This window comes from Drosophila eugracilis, unplaced genomic scaffold (genome assembly GCF_018153835.1).
Source record: "Drosophila eugracilis isolate 14026-0451.02 unplaced genomic scaffold, ASM1815383v1 contig_2088, whole genome shotgun sequence".
NCBI classification, from domain to species: domain Eukaryota; kingdom Metazoa; phylum Arthropoda; class Insecta; order Diptera; family Drosophilidae; genus Drosophila; species Drosophila eugracilis.
In genome coordinates, this window is record NW_024572964.1 from 5,655,068 (window position 1) to 5,673,654 (window position 18,587).

General features: G+C 38.5%; 1 protein-coding gene across 2 annotated transcripts; it reads right to left on the minus strand.

The window, feature by feature from the left end:
• Window positions 1-36: 36 nt before the first annotated feature.
• LOC108107597 (RYamide receptor) lies at window positions 37-17,904 on the minus strand. Of its 2 annotated transcripts, none has more exons than XM_017215161.2 (8): window positions 17,824-17,904; window positions 7,387-7,592; window positions 5,590-5,792; window positions 3,982-4,130; window positions 3,774-3,895; window positions 3,470-3,696; window positions 3,208-3,399; window positions 37-1,738 (listed from the first exon to the last, which is right to left on the minus strand). In XM_017215161.2, the coding sequence occupies exons 2-8, from the start codon at window positions 7,457-7,459 to the stop codon at window positions 1,046-1,048; spliced, it is 1,659 nt and encodes a 552-aa protein (XP_017070650.1). In that variant the 5' UTR covers window positions 7,460-7,592; window positions 17,824-17,904; the 3' UTR covers window positions 37-1,045. The 2 variants fall into 2 exon arrangements, with proteins under 2 accessions (XP_017070650.1, XP_017070649.1); XM_017215160.2 differs by lacking the exon at window positions 17,824-17,904 and adding an exon at window positions 11,959-12,240.
• Between the last annotated feature and the right edge of the window lie 683 nt (window positions 17,905-18,587).

The following is an 18,587-nucleotide window of genomic DNA, read 5'->3' on the forward strand; positions in this document are numbered from 1 at the left end:
CAACTAAGGGTTAAAGCTTAACCATGTCTTCGCTGCGCTAACAAGAAACTTTAAAGCTTTTCCACCATCTTAAGCTTTTGATTGGCCATTTCCGGTTGCAGTCTCCGCTAACTGAAAATCTTCAAGTAAAAAGTAGAAAAAACTCAAAACTGAAAAGTTCAATTTCTTAATTTCCTAGATTTATGGCAGAGCAGCATCATAAAAAGATTAAAAGCTTAACCCGGCACATAAATTAAACCCAATGAAATGAAGCGGAAATAGCCCACCATTTTTATTTTCACAATTTATGGCCCGCGCATAAACAATAAAAATTGCGTTTTATTGTAATTAGCAAAAAAAAAAAAGAAAAAAAAGAGGTTTTATTCTGCTTAATGACTCGAAATGTTTATTCGTTTTCGTTTGGTAGTTTAATACAATAATAATTACATTAATTAGCCTTTCTGTTTTATTCTTTTAATGACAAATATTGTACATTCCATTTGCAAACATCCAGCTGGGTGCTTGTGCAGTTTTTTAATACATAATCGGATTTCGTTAAATAACTATTTAAATAATTTAAATTAACGCTACTTAATTGATTTCAGGTGCTTATTTAAGTTGAATATTTTTGTTTTTTGTTCTGCTTTTAATACGAATTTGGTGAGTTTTGGCTTTGCAAGAATGACTATCAAATAAAAGTTCTTTAGTTTCTGCTTTAAGGAACGCTCTTTGAAGTTTAGAATTATTATAATACTGTACATGGTTCACGACCAGCATTCACACTCTATCAATACCTATCCTTCTGCAAACCAATTATCAGCAATGGGACTTGTAATCACAATTCATTAAGACGAAATCACAGAGGTTAATAGTCATGTTCCAATGGCAAATTAAGTTGGTTTTAAGTTCTTCTTAGCCGAGAAATATATATGTATATACAATGACTGGAAACTAAAGTTATATACTCCAACTTTGACCTGCCAGCTAACAGTTTTTTCCCCTAGAAACAATTTTTCAAATACATGCCATTGGAACACGACTACAACTTAAATCACTCTTGTTAAAATTAAAGTGGTTGCCACAGGGACTTGCCCGGCGTCTCCTTCTCTTTAGCCTGTGATCCGACGGGCAAATGGACTCGCGACACCTCGCTGAGTATGCAGGTGCCATCGCACTCGGTTTGGCTGCCAAACTCCTGTTCGCATATACAGCTGGAGTTCTCCCTGCTAAGTAAGGCCAGCTGAACTCCGCCGCCGCCGGAGGCCATCTCCTCGCTCGGTGGTGTGGTTGATGGCAACTCCATGAGTGCCATGTCATCCTCGCATTCGATTACGTTCGGATGCAGTGGCTTAAAGTTGTTTCGTCGCCACGGTGGCATTGAAACAACACCACCTGGTCCCGATACATCTGGCCCGGCAGCAAAGGTAACCACACTTTGATGTTGTTGCTGATGATGATGGTGGCCATGGACATTGTTGTTCTGACCGCCACTTCCGTTGTAAATCCCGCTGTTAGTGGTACTTCCATTTCCACTACCATGCACTCGCGGCATATGCAAACCCATCTTTCCGTTGTTGAGCCCGCCCCGTGCTGGACCAAAGAGATTACTCCGGATTCGCATCGAGGAGTTGGCATACGTCGACCTTATCGAACTGGCGCGGGTGTGCATCGAAAAGGTCCTTTCGTGGGCGTCCAGGCTTGTCTGGAACTTGCAGAAACAGGCGGCAAAGCGCTTATTAAATTCCCGCTTGAACTTTTCCTGTGCAGAGAGAGAAAATGCGATAGAGTTAGTATGTTACAGCTCAAAATACTTAGACTAGAAATGTCTCAGGCTTAAATAATCTTCCTTAAAAACTTCTTCATATGCCAAAAATAAAAGTTCTTTCTATCTCAAGTTTTTCGATATTTGCCTTCGCTGAACAAGCTGCTGAATCAAACTTTTAGTCTTCGTTCTGGCTAATTAAAAAGTGGAAAAAGTGGCAGGAAAAATTTCAAGACAGTCGAAAACTTGCCGCCAGCTAAGGCATATTTTTGGCTAATGAACGTGGTCTAGAAAAACCCTCAACCTCCGTTGACAAATGCCATTTGTCTCTGCGCTGACAGTAAAATAGAATATTTGTTGACAAAGTTTCCACGAACAGCCGGCTGAGGAAAAAGTTTACGAGCAGATTCGCAGATCTCGCTCTCAATCTATCTTTTACAGACAATTTAAGTGACAAAGCAAACAGCCGAGGGGGTTTTTTTCCTCGCTTTTATCGGTTTGCCACTTTGCCGTTTCGAAGATTTTTGTGGATTTGCCTACATTTTGCGGCTCAGACTGTAGGTGTTTGTTTATTGGCTACAGTGGAGCGATGCTTTAATTAACTTTCACAAAGTATTTTCTTGTGTCAGCTATTTTTGGTTTTACGGTGAAAAGAAATTGGAAATTGTTTCAAAGTAAGGCGGATTTTATTTTTGCAAAAAAGAAGAAGAAAACCACGCGGATGCTAATAAATCAGTGAAAAGGAAAATGGGGAAAAAATCAACAAAGTAATCGATTCGTTCACAATGAAATTAAGTGAGACGAATTTTCCTCATTCCTTTGCTTTTTTGAGTTGCGAGCCCATAAAACTTCCATAAAAGTTTCATTTACTTTCGCTGCTTGTTTGTGTTTGATTTGATGAGATAATAGGAAAAGCCAAATTACAAAATTAACGCCAATGAAGGTTATTTTACTTCTAGATGAGGAATAGAAATTGAGTTATCTGGTGTTAATAGTCAAAAAGAAAATACTTAAAGAGTAAATGCATTTTTAATAAAGGATAAATTGCTATCTAGAACTTCCAATTCTGGAAAACAACTTCACCATTTAAGAAAATTTGACATTTATATTGACAAGGGAAAAGGCCAGTCGAAGTAGGTCAGAAGGTTTTTCCCGTGTGCCTGGAATTTATTTGCCAAATCCCATTGTCAATATTTGACTCCCCGCCCAAGAAACACAAATGCCCAAAACTAAACGAAAAACAGCCTTAAGTCCCACATCAATCCTCACTATTCCCTGGCAAATTTAGTTCCCATTTATAGACTCATATCCCTTTAGTGTGACCCCAGAAAAACGTGTCCCTGTGGAACAACTGTGAGCCAAAAGGACGCAAATCCAAGACCAGACAGGCAAATGCAAATTCAAATTCAAACACTCGACAAACAGGACACACAATCATCATCATCATCATTCAGACTCTTACTTACGTTGTAGATGCCATAAATAAAGGGATTGTAGCAGCTATTGCTCATGGCCAGCCAGTCGCAGCAGAACCAGACGATGCTAATGAAATGGTAGTCGTTGATTTCCGGTATCGTAACATACAGAATATTATAGAGTTGCAGTGGCAACCAGCACAGGCCAAAGATAACGACCACGATGATCAGCATTTTGATGACCTGCGAGGGGAAGAGCAAAAGAGGAAATTAAATCCCAAACGGATTTGCCATTCCCGTGCTGGAAACTCACCTTTTTCTTGTTTTTCAGCAGGGTTATGTCCCGTGAATCCTGTGCGTTTCCAGGGGCACGAGTGCCCCACAAACGTACAGCCATCTGAATGTAGACAAAGCTGATGACGCAGAATGGAACCAGATACTGCACAAAGACCAAGGTATACCGAAAGGATTGCAGTTGATCATCCGATAGGTTCTTGTTCATGCAAAATGGTCTCGTCACATTGAAGGTATCATTGTTCTCTATTTAACGGGTAAAACAAGGTGAAAATTAAGGTAAGGTCGTGGGCACTTAATCCATGCAAATCATATTAACTTACCACGAAACCTTTCGGTTAACTCCTCCACCCGAAAGGCTATGGCAAAGGGCACAGCAAAGAGCAAGGCCAACATCCAAATTCCACCAATTATGAACTTCGATATGAACTTGGTAGGACGTGCCCTGCATGTGTAAGCCGATTTTTAATGATTCTCTCCAATCTCGAAACGCATTTCGGATATGTGGGGGGCGGGTAGGGCTCTACTCACCTAAGTGGATTAATGATGGCTCGATGTCGGTCGATTGCAATGGCGGTCAGCGTGAATACGGAGACATTGACACTCAAGGCCTGGACAAAGGGGCAGAAGCTGCACATGAACCACGGCAGATTCCAACTCTGCAGCAGAGCAGCCTGGAACTACATGGGGAAAAAAATACAGAAAATATTACTACATATTCTCATTTATTATTTTAAAGTAGGAAATTCTGCAAGAAAGGTTAACCTTTGAAAGAATCATTTTAAAAAGTTACCTTTAAGGGTTTAAGCCTATATTTTAAGGTTAAACCCTTTTCTGCCTCTATATCAGGAATTTTATATGATTTTTTATAAACATTTTTCCACACCTCCCATTCGCTTTTCTCAGTGCACATAAAAAGGGCCAGCACGTGCGACTGTCGGTGCGATGCGCGATGATTAAATCAACCCGAAATTGCGACTCCATTCAAGTCACATGGCAAACATCATTAATGGACACTGGACCCCAAACAACAGGAATCGTTGGAGGATGTTTTGTTTTGGCCCTGTCCCAGCAATTTGAGAGCAAATATATATATTGTTGGACTCTGATTTACGTGGCTGGGAGTGGAAACGTGTGCGTGTGGTTACTGCGGATATTTGAGGAACTCGCTTTCTCCACTTAATTGCCGCCGCAAATTGCAATTTTCTCGCTAGATTATTGATGACACTCACTGACGGCTATGACAGGGCCAAAGTTGTATTTGATTGCGGAATTAATAAAAATTATGTGCGGAAAGTGAAGGCTGCCTTGGGGTCAAGTGCAAGGCTCGAAGGGTTTATTAAAAAGAGTCTATGAAAATTTAACTAAAATTGTTAACAATGAGTTACTAAAGCTGTTTATTTTGTATAACTTTTAAAGGTCATTAAGTTTGTAAATAAAAACAAACAAAAAAATGCTATAAAACGAGCAACTATGTTGCTCTATCAACTATTTACCAGCATTTTTTCAAAGCCAACTTTGTATGCATTTTCCCCTGACTAACAACAGTGAATGGAATTGCTGATAATCGCTTTACAATTTCCCAATATCGCATACAAAATATTCAAAGCGCTTTCATTGCCTGCCGCCAAAGAAAAAGAGAGCTGAGAAAATTGGTCACTTGGCTTTTAGCACTTCATTTTCAGTGGCTTATACCGAATACTAATCCCATTAACACATAAACCGAAAATCGCATTTAAATTTGATGTAGGTAATATTCCATTACCACTGCCATTGCGTTGAAATGAGATTGGGGGGCGGCTGTGCCAATTTTCTAATTCCAAACATGAGCGCTCGCTATCCGGAAATTAAATTGATGCTGGATTATGTCCAAAATTGATGTCCCTCAGCCCTGTGCAATGCGGTATCTGTGTGTTTGTGTCCATTAAGGACAACTACCTATATCTATAGGGGCGAAAATAAGTGAAAACTAATGCTAATGCTGCTGGCTTGTGTGATTTATGCCCATACAGAATTCATTTAAGTCAAAACCCATTTACCAGCTCAGCATAATGCATTTTAATGCATTCACTTTATAGCCAGTTAACGTAGGCCTGGTTACCTGTAATTCAATTACACACCGTATAGGAGCTAACTCACCTGAAAGGGTATGCAGAAGAGGCCAATGATCACATCGGCAAAGGCCAAATTAGCAATATACATATTCGTCACCGTCCGCATTTGCCTGGTGGTGGCCACCACCCAGATGACCAGAGTGTTGCCGATGACAGCCACGATGCTGATTCCGCCATAGAAGATGGACAGCAGGGCCACAATCTCAGCGGGAGCAGCGTACAAGCGTTCTGTAAAGTGGATTGAAAAATAGTTATGGCTATGGATGGGATATCACTCTAAAAAAGGGATAATTTTCTTCTCATTTTCGACTAAATATTAATAGAAATCTATTTATATTTGCGCAAAAACACTCGCTGTTTAACCACAAAAATAAGAACCATTTTCCCGTTTTGACTTTTTAAAACCCCGAGTTTCAGTGCTGAAGTTGTGAAAAATCTCGGTAGGATGACAGTAGCAGATTAATTCAAGTGTCATGTGTCAGTCAGTCGTTGGCAGGGCAGACGACATTGACATCCCCGCTGAGTGGCAAACGTCAAGGAAATTGAATCCGATTTAAAATCCCACAGAGATAGAAATAATGTAAATATACGAGGTGTGTTCAAAAAGTAAGGTGACTTTTCAAATTTCGCGGGCAACATATTTTCGATTATCGTTTTTTTTGTTTTGTTATATTGGTACACTCTTCCCTAACATCTGTACCAAGTTTCAATGGAACATCCTCTTTTGTTTGGTTGTGAGAGGCGTAAAGTTACAAGTTGTTTTGCGAGCTCGGCGATTTTTTGCTATCGAAAAATATGGATCAAAGGATTTGCATCAAATTTTGTGTAAAAAATAAAATTAAGTGCTCTGAAACACTTGAAATGTTGACAGTGGCATACGGTGAAACTGTTCTGAGTAAAAAAAATGTGTACAAGTGGTACAAACTCTTCCAAGATGGCCGGGAAGATGCCAATGACCAGCCTCGCTCTGGACGCCCAAGCACGTCAACAACTGATGAAAACGTTCAAGCAGTGACGAAAATTGTTTTGGAAAATCGTCGAATCACTATCAGAGAAGTTGCTGAAGATGTCGGTATATCGCTTGGCTCGTGCCATGAAATTTTTTCAAACGTTTTGGGTATGAGTCGTGTGTCAGCGAAGTTTGTTCCGAAATTGCTGAATTTTGAGCAAAAGAACCGTCGCATGAGCATCGCTCAAGAGCTGTTGAATGACGTCAACGACGACCCAGATTTACTCAAAAGGGTCATAACTGGTGACGAATCATGGGTATATGGTTATGATATCGAAACCAAAGCCCAATCGTCCCAATGGAAGAGCCCAGACGAGCCAAGACCGAAAAAAGCAAAAAATCGCCGAGCTCGCAAAACAACTTGTAACTTTACGCCTCTCACAACCAAACAAAAGAGGATGTTCCATTGAAACTTGGTACAGATGTTAGGGAAGAGTGTACCAATATAACAAAACAAAAAAAACGATAATCGAAAATATGTTGCCCGCGAAATTTGAAAAGTCACCTTACTTTTTGAACACACCTCGTATATAAGCCAGATAGTATATTGATAGACCAAATCAACTTTTCATCTTTCCGAATATCACCTGTTAACTCACACAAAATTCATGAAATTTAAATGAACAAATTTGGAGTTTAATTCGGCACGCGAGAAACTCATGAATGATTCAAAGATCAAAGGAACTAACGGCGAACTGTCAAAACAAAAACAAACTTGTCAATGTTTTTGATTGATGATACGCCAACTCAATTTAATCCAAGTGAATGATTCGTGTCCCCAGCTGCTTAAAGGGATTAAGGGAAGAAGCTCACCGAATTCCGCCTCCTCCTCTGCTCCGGGCAAAAATTCCAGGCGGGGTTCCTGCTCGATTAGGTCCATTGCCATGGCACTATCTCTTTGTTTCGCTTGTACTATCCTAACGAGGATATAATATACTCCAAAACTTGTACTTAAGTTCGACCTTTCTTGGTTTATGGTGTGCAGTACATCTTCACTGACTTCTGGGCAACATTGCAATCTGAAAAGAAAAAGGAAGTTATAAATTACATCATTTATTTCCAACTTCAATGGAAATTGGTAAAAAGTTGTCTGTGGTCGGTGTAAATCAAGAATGCAGACAACAAGAAAAACAAATGATCCGCAATAGCATTGAAAAGTCAAAACACAAGCAATCTCAGTTTTTCCCTCGAGGAACTGACCACTTCCAGCGAGGGTGGACATGAGTAATGGCTCAGGTGGCATCACCTGTCAGCTTTCTCATGTGAAAAGTTTGTTTTGTATAATTGAAAGTGCACCAAAATCCAGCACTTTTCGTTTGCTCACCGTGGGCATTGCAACAGATTTTCATTTCTCAGAAAAACAGTTCGGCTTCTCTACTAATAATATTTTCTTGTTTTTATTAGAAAGTCACGCCAACGCACTGGCCTAAACGTGTTAGGGTGGCTCTTTAAAAATAAACAAAAAAAAACTGGCAGAGTTCATTGAATGATGAAGAATAAAATTCTCAGTGCGGTTAATTGACCATTTATCGAATTGTTAACATCGGGGGACTTGTTAATTTATCTTCTATTGTGTAAACACTGTCAAGACTTGTTAATTTATTGGGCAACTAAATGTTTATTTTATCGTCAGAGGGCATTGTTATAGATTGATTTAAAGGGGGGTTTATATAAAAAATTGAAGGCTTGTAGTAGGGGATAAAAATAGTATTGTTTTCTTATTAATAAACGGAAATATTCATTCCACTTTACTTTAATCAAATAATATAAAAATCATAACAACTTTTTAACCAATAGAAATCCACAAACGTATCCTGCTAACTTCCATAAAAGTTACACATTACCTCTTACATACTGAATATAAAAATAAACTGAAATATTATATAGCTAATTTCAAACATAAACATTATCGTTTTATTACACCGGACACAAAAACTACAAGCAGCCACCCTGAGGCAAGACAACAAAATCTCCAAAAACCACTCATAAATTTCCTTCTTTTGTAGTTGCAGGCAAACATATGTGGAAATATTTTCGTAGGTATTATGGTCAGGAATTCGAGTTGGAACGAGGCGTTCACTTGAATTAGCATTTGCTCTCCAATCCTCTTTAGCTGGCAGTCCCAAAATCCTAAAATTAGACCCATTTGCGAGGCTCAGCCGGGGAAGCAGAAAGAACGCCAGCTTAGGACCTAATTCGATTTTTCAAGTGAAAACTAAATGGTGACTCTGGTTCATTGTTGAAATTTCCATTGAAGTGACTTGGGTGCGTGTGTGTGTGCCAGTGTGTGGCATATCATCGCCACCGCTAACTCATTTAGTTGACGCTTCATCAGCTTAAAGGTTCAAGACCAAGTCAGAAAGTGGTTTTCTGTTTGCATGTGGGTTGTCCCATGCAAAGAATCGCTGCGAGCTGTTTGAAAAATTGTATACAATTTTTCAGTGGCTAAAGAGGGGGAGGAAAAATCGGGAAAACTGTCGGATCCGTTTATGGTACACAGTGAGTGCAATTAGTCTGGCCATGCGAGACGCCAAGATTTTCTAATTAACGTCAAAGGAAAATCTCTCTCTTGCTGCTTGGCTTGAATTTTGATGGTCAACTAATTGAGAGCCAAAGATTTTCGGGCCATTAAGCTGACGTATATGTTGGCTTGTGGCTGGCTTTGAAAATGTACACAGCAAATAAAAAAGTGAAGTATGTCGTTTCCGAAGTAAAGTTCCTTAGAAATATTATTTACCAAACTTATACTTTAATCTCTTAACGGCTAATATTTTTCCTCTGTGCCTAAAACCCCAAGCTGGCGGGAAAAGTGCTGCCGTAGATTTCCCATGAAATTCAATCGAAACACACTCGAGAACAAAGCAACAGGGATTCATGTCACCCAGGACGTAACCATTAATTTGCGAAAATTTACAGACTTTTGACTTGGCACAAACAAGCAACACGGCTCGCACGTGCATGCCATAGGGAAGAGTGGAGAAATTTCAGGAATTGAGACCTGGCCGAATTGAATAACAAATTTTTCAATGAAAATTGTTGTTCAAGCAGCGAATATTATTAAAAGTGTATCCTATTAGAGACCGCCAGTGGGGCGTAGGACATCAAAGTGAAAATTCATATTGGATGGCAACGTGTAGCGCAGCATCAAAAAAGAAAAAAGGAAACAAAAAGTTTTGGCCCATCACCGGGCCAGTTGACAACGAAATGTGGCGCCCACGTTCTCGTCCTTTTAAATATCATTGAACATTGCGCATACGACACATAAGCCGAGCAACAACAGCCACATTATGGCAAGGCTTATACCATCGCCAAGCAAAGGCATCAGATATAATGAAAAAGGAAAGGAAAAGACAGCGTGTCCAATAAAAGCGCAACTGTAGGCCGACGCTTTTTGATACCCTCTGCTTGTTTGGGGTATAATGAGATTGGGAGAGGGTTTGGCATATATTTATAATTTATAGAGCTTTTCTTCAACTTAAAGGTATCCAAATAAGATTGAATTTGCATTCCCTGTTTATTTATAGGCCCAGAAATCATACATTAACCCTCCTTTTATAAGAATATCATTACTTAACCTTTATACAGATACTTAAAAGTTAAAACTGAAATGCAAAACAGAGTAAACCTAGCTCAGTTTATCTCCTTTTATGTATTTAAAATGTTAAAGACACAGTCAAACCCATTTTAATGGACTAATTTATATGCAAGAGTATTTGAAATTTCGGCCCAAAGAACTTATCTCCCTTTTCTGGTTTATATTTTATTCTAGACCGAGCGAGTGAGTTAAAGGGACAAGCTTTTGGCTTAGGAATCGAGCGTGTAATTTCCAGGGGTCGTATGGGTCTCTCTTTGTTTACAATGCCAACGGACTTTGGACTTAAGCCTGATCTTAGACGGCGTGTGTTTACGGTTTCTGGTTTGATTGGTCTTTTGGGACAAATGTTTTCAGCTGTCTGCTCTTTTCTTTTTTTAATAAATAATCTCTCGGTTGAGCGAGGTTTGTAATTAAGAATGTTGTTATTTTAGTTAATGTGTCAAAGAAGTGGTGATAAATTATGACCGCTTAAGTAAATGCCACACAAAGTCTCGATAAACCCATGGACATGGAAATCTTTACAGCTGGCTTTTCACTGACGTAATTGTTTTTGAAAGAAACTTTTCGTAACCTTTTGGTGTCTGATTATTTAGCCTGGGACTTGGCTTTGTTGAACTTAATTTTCGTGGAATTGACATTTTGGAGTTCAAGAAGACCGGAAATTACTTGACCCTCTTCTAGGAAACGTCAAAGTGAAGGCCACTCGAGTCTGGGCTCACGGCAGGACTTAAAGTCAGATCAATTAAAAATTCATTAAGCATAAATGCTGTTTGGCTTGCTTGCTAATTTGCAAAATGCCAGATAAAATGTTTTCGCACAATCGCTGACCAAAAAAGGCTTGGCCAAGGCATCAAGAATTCTGTTCAAAACACTTGATGAAAATGCTCTTAGCTGTCAGGCGGGGAAAAGAACTTTCCCACAGTCCATTTAACTGGCTTCTTATACAATTCTCTTTCTATGCCTCGGGGGCTATCTCGCCCAAGAGTGTCCATCAAAGGACCTTGTTAAGTGTCTCTCATTATGGTCGCCGCTCCTTTGACATTGTGTTCGTAATATCCTGTCTATTTTATGTTCCCTTTTTTATGGTTCCCTGCCGTTTTTTCAGGACAATTTTACAAATGCTAAAATTAGCCAGCCTAAAATTCTTTTAAAATTAATAACCAAATTATGTCTGGACACCGATTACCTTTTGTGGCCAGGCATTAAATTGCGCATTACAGGCAAGGATTCTGTAAAAATAATTTGAAAAACAACGAGTCCCAGGTGTCCTGTTCCATTGTACACGTGCCTCGTAAAAAATAACAGAGATGGCGGCGAGCAATTATTGAACAGGTCGCGACCTTTGAATGGAAATGGAAGAGGGCTTACCACAGAAATGCCAAGTGATTTGAAAACATTTGGGAATTATAGAAGGGTTAATTTCAGTATCAAAATATTATATAAACCTTTTTCGTTTCGTTATTCTACGAACTTTCTACGCTTAGAAAAAACTTTCCCTTTTACACATAAACACATCAAATTGGCATTCCCTTCGTTTTTCCATGCAAACTACCATGATTATAATAACGTTATTAGAGTAGTAATTAGAACCTTCCCTTTCAACTTTTATAACTTCTTGTGAAAGAGTTTTTACTACCCCTTTTCACGTCACGCGATCATCTTAACCACAATCGAATGAAAGGAACCCCTCATCAGGAGGTAACATAAAAATACAATTCGAAAAGGTGAGCAGAGAAAGGGGACACTCTCTCAGCCATTAAAAGTCTAATTGTAATAAATGTGCGCGTTACCCGCAGGTGCTGTGAATCCGAGAATTAGGAAAACCGCCTTCCGGCACTCACGTCCCAAACAGGGGATTCTAGGAAAATTTGTATTAATATAGTTTTATTTCGGTTCACTAAGCCATGGGCCACAATAAACTTTGCCATGTAAAAATCTAATTAAAAGTCCGTTAGCGAGTTGGCTTGAATATTTCTCTTTTCGTAGGTTTTTAGTTCTTGTATTTTCACTGGGTTTTTTTCTGGTTTTCAGTTTTCGGCTTAGATGAGGCAGCTAAGCATCCTTGCCGCACGACTTCCCGTTATCAACTGTTGGCAGTTGGTTCTTCTTCGGCTGGCACAACTGTTGAACTGTTGGCAATACGCACACGAACCGAATTGTACGAACCCACAGCCGATGCCGGAGTTTTCACCAAAAGGACAAGAAACGACGACGGCGGGTCAAAAGGAAAACTCAAGTTGGGGATTTTGGCACTCAAAACACAACAAGTTGCACTTCAAACCTGTTGGCCATCGAACATGGTTCCGTTTATCTTTAAAGTTCGCCTTAAAAGTTAGATGGCCAAAAAGAAAAAAGAGTAATTCGCCTTCTTTATATATAAGAGTATAAATTTATGATGCTCATTTCCATTCCAGCCGGCAAGTTTATGCTGATGAAGCTAAGTGAAAAATTAGCAAGAAAAGTAATAAGCAATTAAAGGGAATTTTCCACGCTCTAATAAGTTGAACAAAAATTTGTACTATAAGGCTTCGTCTGTGGTTTTTCTTTTTGTTTTTCCATTTATCTCGACATTTCCATGTCATCAGCTTTAACGCTTCTCGGCACCTTGACATCGCCCACTAAATCCAAATCGCTGAACACATTCTGATTTGCATACCTACTATGTTTACTATATAAGGACACACACCTTTTGTGGGATGCTGGCGTTTTCTGAATGGGAATTAAATTACATATCATGCTGAGTAAACGGAAGGAAAATGCCAAAATTTGTACCATTCTTGTTCGGTTCTCTTTTTTTTTTTGTTTGACTGAACATATGCAAATTTCGTGGAAAATGTGGCGGAAATTGAAAACAGATAATCTGAGAAGTGCTCTTTGGCACACAACAGAATAATTCCCATTGATGGATGTCAAACGGTGTGGGAAAATCATTTCAAATGAACCGCGGAAATCTTTGGAAATACATTTGAGTGCAATTAACATTTCCTTCAACCGGAAATTCCTTTTCCTAACGAGAGTTTAACTTAAAAGTTAGCAAATTTTAACACATTTCTAGCTGTTACTTTAAAGCACGTATGTTTAGCTTTTTATCAAAACATATCACGTTTTCTCCAAACTCATTAAAATGTGAAACCCTTTAGACAAAGGACATGTGCTCTTAATTAAATTGGTAAAAGTTTGAGATTGAAGGCAGGCCAAGACATCATCAGCAAAAAAAAGTTAAGCCCACGTGCGCTTCTCTAGTTTAATCAAACGAAATAGAAAACCTTTTGATGAGATTCTGGTTAACTTTTGGCGGCACTTTAAAGTTAACTGAAGGTTAAACAGGTAACAAGTAGACAGCAGTCACACGTCTGGAAATGATTGCGACACAAATTGGAAATCAGGCTATGAAAAAATCATTGTCTATGGGGGGTGCCTGCCTCGTCATATTAAAATTCATATATATTCCTCTTTTTGGCAAACGAAATTACCACACGACAGGTGCAAATAGGCCGTAAATGTTGCTATTGAAGTGTGCTTATTGGGGATTGAAACATATTTGGGCCGATAAAAATTGATTTCATTTCATTTCACGCATACTCAGCATGAGATGGCCGCACACCAGACTTGACCCCTGAACCCACACACATGGATTGGCATTTCGTTTATTTCAAACTAAAACACATTCCTTTAGCGTCAAGATAATGTCGGAATATACAAATATGCCAAACACAGCTCTGAAAAATGCAATTAAAGTTTTTGAATATGCCAAAAATGTATTTACTATCCGCCATTTCAGTTTGCTTAGTTAATTGAATTTAAGATTTAGTTTTTGATAGGGAAAATTAGTACGGACTGTCTGGGAAACACTGTTGACTTAAGCAGATTTGCATATCGGGCACATATTACTTGCATCGCTTGGCAATCGACGAAGCAATTGAAGTGCATCTAATTTTGCCAGCTTACAGTTCATAGCACTTAATGCCAGACAAGGGACTGCAATGGCAGTGGCAATCGAAGACCTAAATCAAGATAATCAGCAGATTTAAATGCACATCAAGGGCACAAAGCCAAACAAGATACCATTTGGCACGTTCTTTCCCAGCCACAAGAAAAGCCAAAGAAAACCCATATCTCAGTGGACATCTCAAGTGGCGAAAAGAAACCCCAAAAATGTATTCCACGTGGTATATGGCCAACTCCGAGACAGACGACCAGAAAGAACATTTTTCATAGTCCATTGTCAGTTTATTTCGGTGCCTGACTATACCTACACAATATAAATATTGAATGCAGCTAATTATTGTCCAAATGTTATAAATATTAATAGATTTTGTGGCACAAACTGTCTAGACCTTGATGGATGTTTCAATTCAGCAAGTCAAGTCGCTAATGACATTCGCTGGAGTTATCAAAAATTGGGTCAAATGAATACCTGACAAGGGTCACAATCAATATTTAATCACGTGAAGATAATCACTTATTTGAAATAATGAAGGGGAGATACTGAGAAATGGTTTTGTTAATAACCTGAAGGTAGAACGTTCTTGGGGGACAATTTATTCATATTGAATAATTACATTTACGAATTTAATTGAACTTATTCTTGTTGGCATTACCCTGTAGATATTTAAACATATTTGCCCTGCAAAACCAAATGAACTTTGCCCTTTATGGGATTAATTCAATAGAGCTATTACGCTGTCCATCAGTTTGACATATTTATTATTATTAATTTCTCACAAAATATCCTTTTGATATGTATTAATAATTCTGATTTACATGGGCCTTAGTCAATTTGTGTTCTATCAGAATGAATTCTGGCTAAAATGTTTACATCAGTGCTTAGGATTTCTTCTGTCGCTCAACAAAGTTGAAAGACGTCACTTTAAGGCTTCGCTGGCCAAGTTTATTTTAAGTTAAAGATTTCCATTTACCGACTAAAAATAGAACAAAAATGTATGCATAAAGGGGAGGCATCGAAGAAAAGTTTCTACTGCTGACTGCTACTGTTAAGATTTTATCCCTCCCCTGACGAAAAATGTCAAAGATTTGCAAATAATTGCTATATTACAATTTTACAGACATTTTAAGTAGAGGGATTCTGGCAGTGGAGGGTGGAAAATTTGCATTGGCCTAGAGCTGTGACAGGGAGAACCCTTCCTTCCAAAATTGTTAGAATAAACGAAAAAAAAAGCAAACGAAAAATGGCATTTTTTCAATAAAAGTCAACAAGCGGAAGAACAAGTTTAGGTGTCTGAGTTCGCGTCGGCATGTGCATGAACAGCACTTTGGCAGACGGTAAACAGAAGCCTGTTGATAGATACAAGCACTTATAGGAGAATTAAATTTCCAAGGAAAGCGAAAATAGCGGTTAATATCATTACCATATCAGATTGAAATTTTGCCCAACCTTAAGTTAAACTTCTTCCCAACTTTTCAAGTTGCCTTCAACATCTGTTAAATTGCAACCACTTGGAGTTCTGTGCACTTCTGATTAAGCCCACCCTTGAAAGTCTTTTAAACTTTTCCTTAAGCCCTCTTCTCACATATATATTGGTTGCCAAGGAAAAACTCTTTAATTACCTAAAGCATTTGCTACCCGTTCAGTGAACCTTGCAACAATCTTGACTCGAGCTCGATTCAATTGAATTTCATCTCTACAAGTTCGGCTAATTTTTGAGCAAGCATTCGTAGCTAATGCAATTTGCCATTACAAATTCCAGCTGTTCCTTGACCTTTTCAGCCAAACAATGATAAGGTCGCAGAGGTTCCACAGAAGGTGGAACAACAACAAAGCCGACCAAGATGGGAAAACCCCTCCCAATGGCCCAATTAAACGATGCAAACCTGACAAAGCATTACCAACTGATGAGCGGGTCTGTTGGGATTTTTCGAAATGACAAAATCTCCCGTGTGTGTGTGGAAAGGCAATGACAATATTGGTATTACTGGAACAAAGGCTAAGGGAATAAATAAAAGATGGCTTGAAAAGGCAGAGAAAAGCCTATCAAAATGAAAGCAGAACTTGTAAGTTTTTAAAGATTTTTGCTTTTAAAAAAGTGTTTTAATAACCAAATTATTACGCAGCCTTTTGAAAGTTAAAGCCATATTGAAGCTCTCGTAAGTAGACTATGATAATACCTTTAAAATCCCGTAAAGTAAAAGCCATGACCTCCGGCATTTTGTGCGCGGCTCTCTCTCAATCGTCAGCTTAATTAAAAAGTGAATTTAATAATCCCAGTAAATTATGAAACAAGGTGGGTAGAAATATCTCGCCGCTGCTTTCGCCCAATATTTTCAGACCTTAAAGCTCAACGGATAATGTTATTAATTGTGTTATGCGATACACAGACAGGCCGAGTGGGGTAAGATAACAGAGGCCAACCTGAGATAAATACATTTAATCAAACACTTCAGCAGCAACAATAACAACAACATGGACAGCCCATAATGGACATCGTCATTATCTCTAGTAATTAGTGGCTTAGCAATTAGTAACCAAATTCCAAAAGGGTTAAACAGCAAAGCAAAAGGCGGAGGTTTTGGCTTAGAAAGGCAAGTAGAATTCTTGGCTATATGTCTTCATTTTATTAACTTCTAGCAAGAACAAGACAAACAGAGCAGAACAGGAAAAGCACATTTGTTGCTTGTATTCTCTGAACTGAAATTTTAAATATTTCATGTTTGTTTCTTGGCTTAAAATGTACAATGAGCTTGCTCTTTTGCAAGACAAATGAAATGCCAGCAAGCTGCTTTAAGTTTTTATAAACATTTCATGCACTTGGTCTGTTTTTTATCATTTTTAACAAAGAAGGTTGTTGCTCTGTTTATTATTTTCGCCTTTCCTTTCTCGCTGGTTAATTTCCTTGTCAAGGCTGCGCTTGTCGCACCTGTAATAACGTTCTGCCACCTCTAATTGAAATTCTCTGGTCCTGGCAACAAAGTTCACTAAGTAATGTATTCTGGGTCTGAGTCTGGGAGAAGGGTTTGAGCAATTTAAGCAACAGATTAAAACGGAAGAACTCTCCCGAACTGCTGGACCCTTGAGGGAAAACCAACAGACAGCTTACCAAGCTGACTCTACAGTTTGTTATCTGATATTTGAAACACTCAATGAGGAGCAGGGGCATTACGAACAGGATTCTGGCTGTCATGCCAATGAAAATAGTACTTAGTATTGGAATTCTGGAGAAATTTTAAGTCTTGCTCTTCCTCGTTTCATAAGATATATCCATTTTACTTGAGTAATTAATTAATTACTTCAAGTTCAAGGTGAGTCAATCATAACAGAAAACTTTCCAAGCAAAATGTTTGATTATCGCCAGTAAACAAAACACTTTATATTCAGAGCTCTTTTATTGCTCCACGTGATCCAAGTCTATTGGATGCTAAAATTTCATTGATAAATTTCACAGAGAACGAAAAATTTACTGGCAGACAGCGCGAGAGTACGTTTGAATTGCTCAATTGCCAAACAAATCGACGGAGTGTATGGCTTTTTAATAGATTTTTTATTTGTTTATTGAGGCGAGAGCTCGGCCTGTCCAATAACTATTTAATATGCCAACAAAGTGTGCATTAAATGCTCTTCATTGTAATGCTAATGAATTTTTTACCATTTTCCGAGTAAAGGAAACCCATTTAATGCTAGGTGTCATTCACCAACTTACCCCTCGAAAATTAATTACTCTGTCTGATGGATGTAAATGCGCTTTTTGTGTTTTAATTTAATTAATACACATTGGTATTGGATGACTGTTAATATTTTTTATTTTTTCACTATTGGATAATGCAATTAGCCTTCTGGTTAGTTTGCTATTGACTCCGCAGTCATTTTTCTTAATCAGCAGGTGAACAAATACAGAATTCTATCTATGTTTACATAGCCTTTTCGATAAACACACTTCTCGATGGATTTTATTTACATTAATTTGAAAAACATTTCTTTGTGAAATATATTTTAGGAACTTATTGCTAACAAATTTTTTGCGAATATTTTTGATTATAATTTTTGGCTTGATACAATTTCGATCGCGAGATACAACCGCACGATAAAAGCTCCCGGAGCCAACTGAATGCCAATGGAAACTCGGCAGCCTGTTAATTTTTTTCTTTGCTTGCCGGCTTCTATTGATACCCACCATACAGATGCCAAGAGGGGCAGGCGCACTCACACACACACACACATAACCCCCCTTTTTTTTATGATTTTTTCTTTCATTTCTTATCTCTCGCAGAATTACGCATACGTCAGAGTAGGCATGAAGAAAAAAAAAACTCAGGTGCAGCCCCGCAAGAAATCTTAATCAATTTACCTTGTTTTCGCGGTGTTGTTAATATAAATCAATAAAAATCCAACGCCAATTCAGCTGGGAGTCTGGGCGTGTCTCGACTGTTTCACTCGCATATTTGCTTACTGATTAGAGCTGCCACC